Source organism: Microcebus murinus, chromosome 1 (genome assembly GCF_040939455.1).
Source record: "Microcebus murinus isolate Inina chromosome 1, M.murinus_Inina_mat1.0, whole genome shotgun sequence".
Lineage (NCBI taxonomy): Eukaryota > Metazoa > Chordata > Mammalia > Primates > Cheirogaleidae > Microcebus > Microcebus murinus.
In genome coordinates this window covers 26,290,074-26,305,146 of record NC_134104.1, presented here as the reverse complement: position 1 = coordinate 26,305,146, position 15,073 = coordinate 26,290,074, and the positions used below count along the sequence as shown (strand labels likewise).

Genomic DNA, 15,073 nt, shown 5'->3' with positions numbered 1-15,073 from the left:
CTTTAAGTTGGTAGAAATAGACTGTGCCAAGTCTATAAATTTGGAGAGTGAGATTATTGTTTAAAAGATTGGTTTCTATTATGCTTTTTTGCATAATTTTGCATAAAAGGGAAGTTTTATATATCACAATTGAATGAGGCTAATGTTTCCTTACAGTCATCCATCCCCTGTCAGTATTAGAGAAATTTTATTTTAATGTCCTGCCACCATCTTCCCATTCTCTTCATAGTTTTCAAAGTAAATAATTTGTTTCACTTGGTGTGATACTTCTAGGATCTCAAAGTGAACCTATATTTAAGTTTCCAAGATGTGCACTTGGATTATGAGTGACTAGTGGAAATAATACAAGGAAATCTTGTTCATAAAATATTTTCCTTCCCTCCCTATAAAATCTGAGTTCTCAATAAAACTGTAACATAATAACCATTAAAATCCAATTTCTACTAAGTGATATTCCAAATAATAAAATTGATACTATATTAATCAAATTAGTATTTGTTCCTCTTCTTCTAATATGTGATCCAGATATGCATGTCTATTGAATTCTTCAGCACTATTCTTTGCATACTAACAATGAAGTAAGCAATAAATGATGAGAAAATGTTATTTGGTCCATTTCATAGCATGTCCCTAAACCTGCTTATTGTAAAGGAAAACTTAGCTGAATACTTCTTTTTAGATTTCTAGCCAGCAGTTCTTCACTATGAGTGTATACATTAGAATAACCAGGAGAATTTTTCTGAGTATAAACAGCATATCCCACCTGAGACATACTGAAATCAAAATCTCTGGAGAAAGGATCCAAAATATGTATTTTTAAAATGATCTTCAGATAATTCTGAGGTGTACCTCTGGTTAAGCAGCATGACTCTCAGCTGGAGGTTCTTACAACATACATAGCACACCCAGATTTTTTAAAAAGCTGAAACAAGAAAATAAGGGTAGGAAAAACATATAAGGTAAAAGTGGTTAAGATTGGTATGAAATACATTCCAAATTTATGTGGAGGTGGCAGGCTGCGTTGGCTCTGGGACATCTTTATAAACACTGTCTACAAGTTAAAAATAGGCTGATATTCTAGGAAAGTAAAATTGGTTCCTGAGAGTAAGACCTGGGAGGATGAACAATATTGTCAGTATTCTGAGGTTCCTTGAAAATAGGGACTAGGTGGTGTTCTTATTTATACCTCCTGCATCTAGTATAATAAATGACATGGTAGATGTCCCTCGAATGTTTTCTAAATTGAATTTATTCCCTAGGGAGTTTTCAATAATGAGTTTACTAGGGGTGATTCTCAGTGTAGGGACTATAAGACTTTAGGGTTTAACCTAAACGATTATAGAGTAGGGAGGCAGGCTAAAAATGTGTGATGAGGAATTAGCTCTCTGTTCTGGATAAATTTTACGTTTAACTCTGGTTCCTAAACCTCTGTTTCCTATACCCTTGAGATTCTGTTTGGAGTGGGGCCCAGGAATCTGATGCCTTAAAAGTTCCACCAGTGCTTTTATGCAGCTAGCTTAGCATGGTTCTTGATAGACTCTTTTAGGCAATCATTGATTTTAAATACATTTCTAGAACAGAATGGACTGTGTGTCTCTCAAGCAATCCTCTTTAAATGTTTTTCAGTGTGAGTGTAGTGTGACTCATTAGTAAGTCAAGCTATTAAATATTTCTGGAAGATATCTGAAATGTTTGTCTTGTTTTTATACTTGATTAAAAGCAGATTCTTATGCTATAATAGAAAGCCAGTGCCCTTCTTAAAATATTGAATACCATAGCAGGGAAGTGCATGTAAGTGAAGCAATCCAAACTCCCCTGAGTCCCTTACTTCAGTTTGAAGGTGAACCAAAGGAGCAGGCTCAGAGTACCCTCAGAATTGGTTGGGTCTTCTATAATAGCCAGAAGGTTAATGAAGTCCCTACATTATGCAACATAGAGCTTGGCTTGAAAATCTCTCATGTGGAGGCTAGTGATTTGAAAATCTCAGTGAAATTCCCATAGAACAATGAATGATCCGAGAGATACTCAAGGTACAGGGATATTATATACCTGTATAGGAAACTGGTTGTTCATGGTGAAATGAGCACACTTAGGAGCTTGTAGCTATAGGTAGGGAACCAAGGTAGACTTCCAGGAATTAAGCAAGTGGTACATACGAAAGTAATCACAAACTGTCTTCTAAGTTGTAGCTTGAACAATACATTAAACTAAGGGGCCAATTAGTATATACAGTGCCAATTAGGACATAAAGTAGATGCAGAAATCAGCCTGGTCTTTATTTATTATAAAGTTTCTGCCATTTATACAGGCCACCAGTGATGAGATTTTTTACATGATTAGAGGTTAAATAAAAATCATCTTGTGTATTTATATGGTAAAAGCCAAACTTTTTGTCCTGCTGTTCTTATGAAGAAATAGAAATTGCTTACATGTATGGTATTAGTTCTATGAGCCTCCCATACAGAACAGCACAGTATAACCAGTAAAAATTATATTGACATGAAAAATGTTTGTTGAGTTAAAAACAATATATAATAATTTTTTTGTTTAAAAGTATTGGTAGGTAGGTAAAGTCTGGAAATATATAATATCAGAAAGTATCAGTAGTGCTTATCTCTGATAACAGAAAGAGCTTTTAATTTTCCTCATTTTGCTCATTTTCCTCATTTTGCTTCCTGTTGCCCTGTTTGTTTGTTTTAGTAAACATGTTTTTACTCTTGGTTTGAGAAAATAAGGACAAAAATCTCCTTTCTTTTTTATGAAGACCTGCTATTATAATCTGATTCCCTTATAATTCTTCTAAGACTACTTCCCTATGAGTAGCCTATGTTTCATCTAAACCAGATTACTCCCCATTTTTCTTGCATGAAAATTTTCCTGTCATCATGGCATTGCTAATGAAGTATGCTTCATCTTAAAAATGTTCTTTTACCATCAACATTCATGAATTGTCCATTCTTTAAGATTTTCCTCATATCCCAAAGTCTTTATGAATTCCCTTTATTGTACTTCTGTATCAACTATTATCTTTTCCCCCTCAATCCCAGTCTATTCTTATTACCAAATTTATCATAATTCTCTTTCTTATACTTATATTTTGGTTTACTTACCAGTGTAGCAGATCATTTATAGCGGGGATTTTATTAATCTTTTATCTGTCCTTACATTACCTTTGTATATGCTATTCCATTTACCTGCAATCTTCTCCTTTCTCATCTTCACAGTAATCCTCTCTGCAAATTCTTCAATACTCAGTTCAGTTGGTATTTCTTGTACAAAGTCTTTCTTAATATGCAGCATTATCTCAAGTATGTATATTGGGTCCGTAGTGCTTTTATAGAACCTTGTGCATATGTCTGTTAATAGATTTAGCACAGTGTGTTAATATAGAGTATATGTTTATGTGATTTTACTGAGAGTTTCTTAAAATGAATGAAGTATGTAAATGTTTTCTGTCTTCATATTTTTAATACTTAATACAGTACTGAAAATGGCACAGGTTTGATAAACATTTTAGGAATGTAGTTTTTGTTTCCAATCTCCTAGGGTGTCAAATGCTTGTAGGTTCATTTACCATGACTACAAGACCACTCAAATAAGTTTCCTAGGGGTCTGTGTACAGGGAAAATTCTACAGAAAATAGTTCTATATGACATTTATGCAAAACCATTCAGTATTATTGATAAGGTTTTTGGATTCAAAACCTTATGTAGAAAGAAGCCTTGGCTACCTCAGGTGGATTTGACTTGTGTTAATCAGATAAAATTACTCTTGCTCCTAAGGACTTACTTTACGTAGACTCCAGGTTTCAATGGATTAGACCAATGTCAGACTGAAATTGCATTAAGCTCACATCCTAATGTCAACCCTTGACATTATCTACTATGGTGAGGAGAGACAAAGAAGTAGCAAACACAAGGAAAAAGTTTATCAGCAAGAACTAACTTTCTTCTGCTAAGCTTTAAAGCAGCTGCCTTAAGCTGCCTATCATGAAATCTCATGAAGCAGAAGTGCTGCTAAGTAGAAACACCTAAGATTTCTTTACCTTATCTATCACGCAGGAGCTCTGAAGGAATATTACAGTCCAAAATCAGGAAATATAAATATGAGGACATTTAACTTCTTTTAATTTGTGTCCCTTTTACACATACATTGTAAGTATTCCTACCTCTGGTTTTCCTTATCATAGTACATTTTACCTTCTTCATCTCCTAGTTGCACATGCCAAAAACTTGGAGTTGTCTTTATGTGCAGTCTTCAAATATTTGTGTCCAAAGTATGTCTTGAATCTAGCCAATTCTGTCTACTTTGTTGCTGTCTCTGTTATCCAAAAGCACAATCAGTTCTTTCCTGTATTATTCTAATACCTTCACTAACCTCTAGTTTTGCTTTCTTCTCTAATTCATTCTTCACAATATAGCCAGAATAATTTTTTAAAACTTGTCATGTTACCATTTAAAAACTTTATTCACCTCCTGTTGCCCTCAAAACTTTTACATAACTCAAAAGCTATTAATGCTTTTGCCTCTACCTGCTTCATCTCTTGCCATATCTCTACTATTATACTGTAGTCCAGTCACAATGTTCTTATTTCTTCTTTTCTTTCTTTCCAGGGTCTCATTCTATTGCCCAGGGTGGAGACTGCAACCTCCAACCCCTGTGCTCAAGCAATTTTCCTGCCTTAGCCTCCCAGGTAGCTAGGACTCCAAGCATGGGCCACCATGCCCAGCTGATTTTTAAATAATTTTTTTTTTTTAGAAACAGGGTCTTGCTATGTTGCCTAGGCTGGTCTTGAACTCCTGGCCTCAAGCAATCCTTCCTCCTTGGCCTCCTAAAGTGTTGGGATTATAGGCATGAGCCATCACACCCAGCCCTCTTGTTACTGTGTTGTTGGTTTTTTTTCCCTTTGAATCTAGCTCATACTCACTACATGTACTCTTCAGTTTTCCATTCAGCCAAACAACCCATTCATCCTTCAGCTTAAAGGTCACTTTATTTCATAACCTAAATTACTCATACCATCCCCACCCCAATTTTATTCCTAGAATGTGTTCTTATAATATTGTCAAAATTGATATGTGTGATTATTTGGTCAGTGACTTTCTCCATAGTTGTAAGCTGCATGGAGGCAGAGACTCTGGCTGCTTTGTCAGACCTGGAGTCTGACAGTGTCTAGCCTAGTGCCTGGCACATAGTTAGATGACTTACTAAGATTTTTTGGATAAATGAATGATCATGCATGTATATTGAAACTGCAGTACTTCTTTTGAAATAATATTTCACTTTGGTGTTTTTTTTTAAATTAATAAAATGTTGGAGAGGATGACAGTAATCTTGTTGTGTCCCAGCAAAGACTCACTTAACCAATCCCACTACATTGTGCAGCATTTTAGTGTACGCTTTTACTCCTCATATTCATTCATTAACTTAGTTATTAATTCATTTACTCCACTAGATTATGTATGTATTATTTGCTAGGCATTGAGGAATTAGCTGTACAAAAGGGAGATAACGTCCCTGCTATTGAGATTCTTATAGACTAGTAGGGGATATGGGCTTTAAACAAATACAGCAATAAAGTCATCATTGCGATAAGTGATATTTAAAAGGAACATATAAGTTACTCTAGAGCAGTAGTTTTCAAGTGGGAGTGATTTTGTCTCCCAGAGGACATTTGACTATACTGGAGACATTTCTGGTTGTCACACCTTATGGGGAGCAGTACTACTGGCATTCAGTGGGTAGGTATTGGGATTTATAAGACAGTGCTCCACATCAAAGAATTATCCAGGCCAAAATGTCAATGGTGCTGAGGCTGAGAAATCCTGCTCTAGGAGTTGAGTGATCAGTAGTACTTCCATATGGAAATTGTATTTAAGTAAAATCGTGAGTAGAAGTTACTAATGGGGAGAGTAAGAGAGTGGATGAACATATAGGCAGGAAGAATACGTGGAAAGATCCGAAAATATACCCTTCCTTCAATGTATTAGAAAAGCTGTAACAAGGCTAGCGTGTGGCCCTTTTTGAGAAGGCAAAGGACACAAAGTAATGTTGGAGAGATAGGCAGAGACCCACTGATGTAAAGGTTTATAGAGCGTGTAGAAATTTGGGGGTTGTCTGTGAAAGACCCTGTGGACATTCATTGTATATTGTTGGATATATGAATCTGGAGCTCTAAAAATAGGTAGGAATTGAAGATATAACTTTGACAGTTCCTCACATGGATGGCATTTGAAATCATTTTATATTGATACCAGTTTGCCAAATAGTGGTTGCTTTTCTTCTGGCAACACTCAACTACCAGGGCAGATTCACAAAAGGTAGAAGGTTAGGTTCATTTAGGTTTAGGGTTTTGTTAGGAAGGTGTGAGATAGGATACTGTGGCCAGAGAAAAATAGCTGCTGTGCTGTTGGTGAGAAGTCAGCCCAGGATTGCTGTATGAGCCAAATTCTTAGTTTGGTAAAATGCTGGCAATTTTCCAAAATGAGATTTTGGTATTTCTAATGGCATAAAAATGTACTATGGATTCCTTACCATAAACTATAATGAGTGCTTTCTTCAATAATTATTTAGGTACACTTGATTCTGTATTTTGTTTTTTTTTTGTTGGTGTGGTTTTTTTGTTTTTGTTTTGTTTGTTTTGTTTTTGGTAAATTTGGGGAGGGGAAGTGCTATATGTTGAAGGATATATTTTACTTTAAATAGAAAACTAAAATTGATTATTGTATAACTTCAGATTTAGAAATAAATAAAAGATTCATCTCAGTATAGATTCTGTGATTTATATTAGATATACAATTGATTCTTTTCTCATGAAGCACAAGCAGGAGAACCAGAATATCTAGAGCAGCCATCAAGAAGTGATTTCTCAAAGCACTTGAAAGAAGAAACTATTCGAGTAATTACCAAGGCATCACATGAGCATGAAGATAAAAGTCCTGAAACAGTTTTACAGTCGGTAAGAACTTTTCTTTTGGCTCTGTGAGCATAGCTGTGTTCACGACATTTCCTCCTGTGGTGAGCGACCTGTCTGGGAATCAGGAGAGAAAGGGCCTAGTGATGGCTCTGCCATGAATGCGATCAGTGACCATGGCAAGTCACCTAACCTCCGGGCTGTAATTTCAAAGATGACTTTCTCTTGAGTTTCTGTTTTCCTGTTAGAGAATTATGATGAATCATAATCATAGATTGAATTGACTATTTGATTTGGAACTCAAAGAGAAGTATAAAATTTAGCAATATTTCTCTTGTCCCTCACCCCACCTTCCATCTCTAATTTTATTACATTGGAATAATTGGCAGTTTAAGATATAATATTCATTGTTTCATGAAATGTGTTTAATAATAAAACTACTAGATATTCTAGGTTAGCAGGATAAATATGGTATGAAACAGTTTATGCATATTTCAAGAGTGTCCTGTGCAAAAATTATTATCATCCTACCGTACTGTAGTTTTCAAGTATGTCTTTTTATAACAGTAAATTGAGCACCTCAGTCTTATGTCATCAATGAATATGACATTCTGGAAGAAGCTATTTCAAGAATTTGGTACTACAAAACCATTCCGTTTCTATAGTCATTTATCTTTTATTTCATTAGTGAGCATAAGCAGCTCTAATGCAGTTTTTATGGTAGCTCCTATTAATATTTGAACATTCCCTTCCTAGAGAACTAAAGAGAGTGTAGCACATAGACATAACATAATTTTACAACACCTAATTTTCTGCATAGTATCTGAACTCAATCCTAGTAATAATCTGCTAATTGCAATGGGGCCTATAATATAAGTCCTCAATAAACCAAAATATTCAATAAATAAGGTCTTTAGTTTTGATGAACTAAGTAGTAATCAGAAATTATAATTTCCTTTTTGAAAAATTTTCAAAATATTAATACATCATCTGACCATTAAAAACTGTATTAATTTAAAACAGATTTTTTTGATGATTTCAAATTTTGCATATGCTTTAGAGGTTCTAAATGGTTTTAAGGTAACCATCTACTAACTGTGAAGCTTTATCTAGAAAATGCTTTTAATAGCTATGTGTATCTATTTCTTGGAGAGTAGAAAGATAAACAACTAGGAAGGAGAAGAGGCAGATAAATAGGTACAAGGTTTTGCCTAACATAAAAAATTAATTTCCCAGGCCTTTGCTCGTTAGAATTTTGTTAGAGCCTCCATTAAGGCTAATAAGTTTCATCTTTTTAGCGGATGTTAGAAAACTAAAAACATTACTTAGCTTATTGTAAAATCATGATTGTTTTTAGTTTGGCTAGTCATATGTAATTTAAATTTGCAGAAATCAGGACTTAAATTTTGATTATTTAGTTTCTTAGTATGGATATCATATAAGCTAGCAACCAACTGCCTCATCTTTACTTGAGAAAGGAGGATGACAGGGAAAGACTAAGATAGACAGATAGCACATGTTTTCACATTTGCTTGTCTTTTGGAGTAGTAGCCAAAATTTGCCCAATTGTGTGTATAAATCCTGAAGCAAGTCTAAGAATTTGTTAACTTTGGTTGTCAGAAACAGCCTATGGTTCTTTGTCCCATGGTCAGTTGCTTATGATCATGGTAACTATATCATTTAAATTTGTTATCTCATTTAAATTTGGTATATATTAGAAGCTCAATTACACATATGAAAAGAGCCTTCAGACTTTGGAATCAGATATTTCTGGGTTTTTAGATATTAGTTTACTTCTTACTAAATCTCAATTTCCTTTTTCATAAAATGGAGGTGATTGTGTGATTATGAAGGGTGCTTTTTTGAAAGTGCCTAGCATGGCCTGTAGTAGGCACTGAGTAACTTCTCTTCTGTTGTTTTAGCCATTTCACAAATACGTGGTATATTAAATTTTAACCTTAGCATAAGAAGAATTCCCTGGAAAGCTTAGAACCACAGAACTCATAGACAGTATCCAAATGTTTAGGCAGCTTGCTTTTTTTGGAAAAATGTCGTTAGTTTTAGGTGGGATACTTTAGAATGTTTAAGAAGTAAAGAAAGACTCAGGAACACATAGTCCCACTCTCTACTCAAAGTTTTAATTCAGTCACTTAATATGTTGTTTTCTTTTTCACTTGTATTTGTATTTGGGATTTATGTTTGTATTGAGTTTCATATAAAATTTTGTATCTTGCCTTTTCTTCTTTTAATGACTTGGCCTTGTAACATTTCCCCATGTTCTAAACTTAGTAAAAAATCATTTAATGACTATTATTCCTTTGAGTAACTAAATTATTGTTTACTTATCCATTTGCTCATTGTATGTATATTTCTACTTTTATAGTATTATAAATAGGCTGCTAGAAATAAACTTTTTCCATATTTCAGGTTATTTCCTTAGAATAAAATTACTAGGTTAAAAGATGTGAGCGTATTAATGTGGCTAAAGGACTTATATAGCTTTCTAACCCCTCTTCTCATGAGACCACTTTTTTTAAAAAATCATATAGTTAATGGATTTCAGGCAGCTAATAAAAATCTTTGTATTTTAATTATTTCAGCAACTTATTAACCAAGAAACTTATTTTTAATTCTTGTCTAGTTTAGCCTTTGTTCATGTGTTCATATAAGGCCTGGAAATCACAGAAAAAGATAAACTTATTCTTTGCTTCACTAAGCCTTTAAATTCTTTATGTGAAAAATCTTATGGTACCTTCGGATATCTAGATTTGGTGATTGATTCTACAGAATTATTGTATTCAGCTAAACTTTTCCCCCTTTCCAACTTTTACTTGTGTAATTAATCAGCATTATGCTGTTGAAACTCTTCCACAATGACTGGAAAGGCTTATAACACATTTATTTTCCCTAAGTGCAATTTTTTCCCCCAGAGAGAATGTGTAATATTAAGTAATATATTTCTTACTTGCTATTTGCCTTAAATTTATGTTTTTGCTCTTAAGATAGTATTGTTTTGGGTTGGTTTGCTATTGAGAAATTCATCAACACAAACTCCAGACAGATTTCTTAATTTATATACTTATATTTCACTCTCGTGAATGGGGAAACCAAGCACAATTCTTCTGTTATACGCTGTGAGGATTAAAAATCCTTAATTAAATGTCATGGGCCAAGCATATCTCTATAGAATATGTGTGGTAGTAATAGTAAGTTAGAATTATTCAAATATAAGCAATTTAAAGTAGCATAATAAAATAGTGTAAAGATATTGATAATGTCATTTATAGAACAATTACTATATACCAGGTGTTGGGTTAGCTGCATATTCTTTCTTAGGATGACGACAACCATGCAGGTTATTTATTTCCTTTTGAAAAGTTGAGTGTTCAGATAAAGTAAGAAAGCCTTTCTTAAAAATGTTATGGTTAAAAATAACAATTCTTTTAAAAGGGATTCTTGGCCATTAGTTTTGTTTTTTTGTTTAATTAAACTCTTTCTGCATATGTACTTTTGGAAAGTCAGAAAAAGTTTAATTTACCTATATTTCAAATGAAAATAAAACACCTTTGATTGTTCTTATTAAAATTTGTTTATTTAAAAACTAAAGTTTAGCTTTGCTTAGGAAAACTTTTTATGGTCCAAATTAAAATCACTTAATGTGCTTTCAAGCACCTTCAGTATTTTTGACATTTGTTTATAGGTAAATAGTGGATATGCTACTTATAAATCTGTTCAGTTAAATAACACCATGTAAAATGTGAATAGTATTTTTAATGAACCATACTAGTGTCTTTGAATGACTTTTCTGGTTTTCACATTGGCTTCTGTTTTGTTAGTATGGATTAGTGAGATACATAGATTTAGTTAACAAGACAAAAAAAAAAAAAAAACACCAACAAATCTGATCGAGTTGTTAAAAATGGATATCATTTCCAACAGTTTTTTTCTTATTTTCAACAAGAATTTGTGGGATACTTAAGATGTAAGTATACTGCACTAGAGTCTCATACAGAGTGAGTCAAATGTAATATGATATGGATTTTAAGTATATATACAATTGATTCCCAGAAAGGATAGAAAGGTAAAATCATAAGAGGAAAAACCCTACAGACTCTGCTGGGTTTAGAAGTGCTCATGTCATATGTAGGTAGATATCAATAAAGATTTTCTGGAGTCTTTGTAATTTTTTTTTTAATTAAAACCTCCAGCTATACAGACAGGAGTAGAAAATACAACTTCAGTATTTATTATTTTAAGAACTTGGATTTCAAAATGGTTTGTGGGGGAAAAACAGAAAACCTTGTTTCCATAAAGGGAAAAGCTGTAGATTTTGTTTTACTATTTGATGAATGTATTTGCTTCTAATATTCAGTTTTAGGTGACTAAGCAAATGCAGGGTTTTTAAAAAATTTTTAATTAATATGGGTACCTAGAATTATAGTTGTATATATTTATAGGGTACATGTGATGTTTTGATGCAGGCATACTATGTGTATTAAATTAGGGTAATTGGGGTATCTAATACATCAGGCATTTATCATGTTTTTATATTAGGAACATTCTAGTTCCACTCTTTTAGTTATTTTAAAGTATGTTTTTACTTATTTTAAAGTATGCCCTTATTGATGATTATAGTCACTTGTACTATCAAATATTGTTTAATCTATCTAACTATATTTTTGCACCCATTGGCCATTAAAGTAGGATGGTTAATGTGTACAAATACAGGTGTTTTTTAAAAGACTTAAGAGTCTATGCACTGAAACTTGGTGTTTCCATTGTTTTCTTTTCTAATGTTCATACTAATGATTTTCTTCTGCAGAAACCTGAAAATACCACAACCCAACCACCTAACCAGCGAGTTGTAGAGGTGGCGATTCCTCATGTAGGGAAATTTATGATTGAATCAAAGGAGGGGGGGTATGATGACGAGGTACTTTTATTGCAGCACTCTGCACTATTGCTACTTAACTTTTGCTATTTAATACACATACTTTGGGCATGCCTGCACCCTCACACTTATGTCTACTGCTGCATAACACATAGCTTTGACATCCATAGTCTGAAATTACCAATTACTAATAGAACTTTGAATTTAAGTCAAAATTTAAGTAGAAAGCTTATGGAATTTGTCAAAAGAATACTGGAGTTAATTTTTTCCTGAAGGAATAGACTCAGTTTATTCTTAGGTTAATAGATTAAAATAAGATTTAATTAGTAGGAAAAAATTTTGCATTTAAAAGTAATTTTATATTCTTTTCCTGTTGTACTTGAATTATTTGCTATACTTTGCCCACCATTACCTACCAAAAAATCCTATAGCATGATTGTAAGATGGATAATTGATATTTTTGCTATTACACCTTCTCCACATGATGGTGAATTGAATGACTCATCAACATTACTGAGTGCTTACTGGTGTTTTACACACTGTGGCACCTCCATCTTAGTTCTTCTTACCTCTTCACTGTTAATTTTCATCTACTTAGTTCTTAGTTTTCTAACAGTATGGAGATATTTTTGTTTCTCGTGATAGTGTTCTTTGGCATCCAGATGAAAATGATCTATTGCCCTGGTGCGTCAAATTATTTTCTCCCCTTTTCCACTTTTCTCTTGATACTCTTACAATTCTTCTTTTTTATATTTGAGGAAGGGCCAGTAAAACTGTTTCTGAAAAGTAACACAGAGAAGACTATGCCTATTGTGTGTGGTTTGATGGAAAAAAGCTTATTGGATTCTATCATTTGTTAGTTTTTACAGGCATGGATGAGAATTGAATATATATTAGTTTTTTCCAAGTGACTTTCGAGACTTATTCCAAGATTATAATTACAAGAGTTAATTACCAATATCAGATATATATATATATATGTATATATATATCTCAAACATAATTGCAAGAATTATTTACCAATATTGGAAGTGTCATACAGACATTATACACATTGTGTGTGTAAGAAAACATAGACCATAAAGAGAATAAGAGTCAGATTTATGAGATAGAAACTGGTCAGAGGGTTTTCTGAAGCAGATAATGTTAGATATATTGCAATTCTCAGTATATCATCCAATATAAGTACTATGAGTAATAGGTTCAGTGAATCACAGGTAATGGATATGCAATCTCTGGATTGCTATAAGATAACTTCCTACTATCTTGGGTTATTTAATTTTATAGATATTTTAAAATATAAACAGCTAAGAATAATAAACTATTATGAAAACAAATAAATACTTAGTAGCTCTACATTGTTCTAGCAAACTATTTTGTTACCATGTTGGCTCTTGAAAAGTATAGAAACTAATGTTTTTAATGAAAATATTAATTTGTTGATGAAGCACCTATGTGCTGGGTGAGCCTTCTGGAATTTAAAAAAGTTGAATCGTGATTAATCATTTAACACTGTCCTTTGTGCAAGTACTTATGCTCTTGGCAGAATTGTGTGTTTTGTTTTGTTTGTTTTTTTAAATTCATTGGATTGACAGTTTAACAGTGCATGTGTATTGGAACTTTTAAAAATAAGTCATAGGAATACAGGGCAGCTGCCTAGGGATGTGCAGGTCGTACAGTTGTACGGGGGTGCCTAGCCAAGTGACAGAAGTGGGATTGAAATTAAGCTCATGCTGAGCTCACCAAGTCTTGAGGAAGAGGTACCTTTTTTTAAATGATAAAGGGATTGTTGCTTTTTCTATATAGCTCTCTCAGAGGGCAGCACAATTTTCTAATTTGTTTGTCCAGAAGGGGGAGCATTTTCAAAATTCTCTAGTTCAGAGAGGATGCCTTTTTGCAGTTTGCACAAAGGCACCATGTGAGCCAGCTGTGCCCTGTATGGATGATTTCAAAAGATGCCTATGTGCATATTAGATCACATTTGCTATTAAAAAAATACAACATTTGATTTATAAATAGTGAAAAACAAAGGAGTTTCAACTTGCATGTAAAGAAATTGTTTTTAAAAATTTTTTTTATATTAACCTTTCAAAAACTCTTACTTTAAATCTCTGTGGCAGATCATGATGACACCGAACATGCAAGGTATTATCATGGCGATAGGTAAATCCAGGAATGTATATGACAGGTGTGGTCCTGAAGCAGGGTTCTTTAAGGTACAATTAACATTTTCATTTTATTTTCTTCTTTTTTTGAAGTTAAACTTCTTAAAATGCTTTATTTTGTTGAACTAAATTTGGTTTTCTGTGTAATTTCTCTTTTCCTATCTTAGCCATAGTCAACTAATATTCTAGGGGTTTATTTTATGCATGAATCTAAAAGTGGTTCTTTTTCTTTTAATCCAGATGATTCAAGAAAAACAAAGCATTTTACCTGAATTGCCATAATAGTGTGCCTGTAATTTGTTAGCAGAAATTTGAATTGTATTTGAAGGAAATAAGGTATTGATGAACAATAGTAGAAACTGATAATTGCTTCTGACATTAGTTTATTTTCTCCTCATAGTTCATACTATTGGTCAATGTAACAATAGTTTTCTCTTTGATTTTTTGTTGTTTGGTATTAAGTTGTTTTCTTCATTTAACTTTTTCTAAAATGATTTGTTCATTTATTATCTTCTTTCATTTCTTATTCACTTATGTTTTCCTCATAATCAATTTTTGATATTCTAGTTAAAGACATGTGAGACCATCAAGCTGATGGATTATTCCATGACCGTATCTTTTTCCTGCTAATACCAGAGCTTTCTAGTGTTTTGATTACAGTATTACTTGGTTTCACATATCGGAAAGATGAAAACACCCTGTATATTTTGTCATTTTATTTCGATTAATGAAAAATCTGCCAAGTTTTTTTACTCCTCTTCTTTTTAATGTTTTTTGTTTATTTTTTTATGAGGAGAGGGATGGGCCCTTTTTTAGTGTTTCTTAAGAAGCAGACTTGTTGAAGTATAATTTACTACAATAAACTATGTGCTCCTTTCTTTTTTGATGTTAAAAGTCTAAAATTTTCCCTAATTTTCTGTAATTTGGCATCATCCAACTTGATTGTGATAATACTGTGGATTTTTTTGTTTTTGTTTTTTATTATTTCTTTCAGCGTATAGTGCAAAACAAAAGCCTTGTGCCATAGGAGCATTTTTATGCCCAGGACTGAGCAGTTTCCTGGAATATAGGGATTAAAGTGCTAACAGTTCTAGGCAAACTGTT

At 33.0% G+C, this 15,073-nt stretch overlaps 1 protein-coding gene across 7 annotated transcripts in view; it reads left to right on the top strand.

Annotated features, from left to right (window-relative positions):
- The window catches only part of USP25 (ubiquitin specific peptidase 25), a 137,256-nt gene that overhangs the window by 96,266 nt on the left and 25,917 nt on the right, over positions 1-15,073 (top strand). For 3 of the 7 annotated variants that reach the window (XM_012786010.3, XM_012786008.3, XM_076000783.1), the window contains 3 exons: positions 6,819-6,958; positions 11,736-11,846; positions 13,925-14,020. In XM_012786010.3, coding sequence (XP_012641464.1) covers positions 6,819-6,958; positions 11,736-11,846; positions 13,925-14,020 — 347 coding nt within the window. The remainder of the gene's footprint in view (positions 1-6,818; positions 6,959-11,735; positions 11,847-13,924; positions 14,021-15,073) is intronic. The other 4 variants (XM_012786012.3, XM_012786011.3, XM_012786014.3 and 1 more) reach the window with 2 other exon arrangements.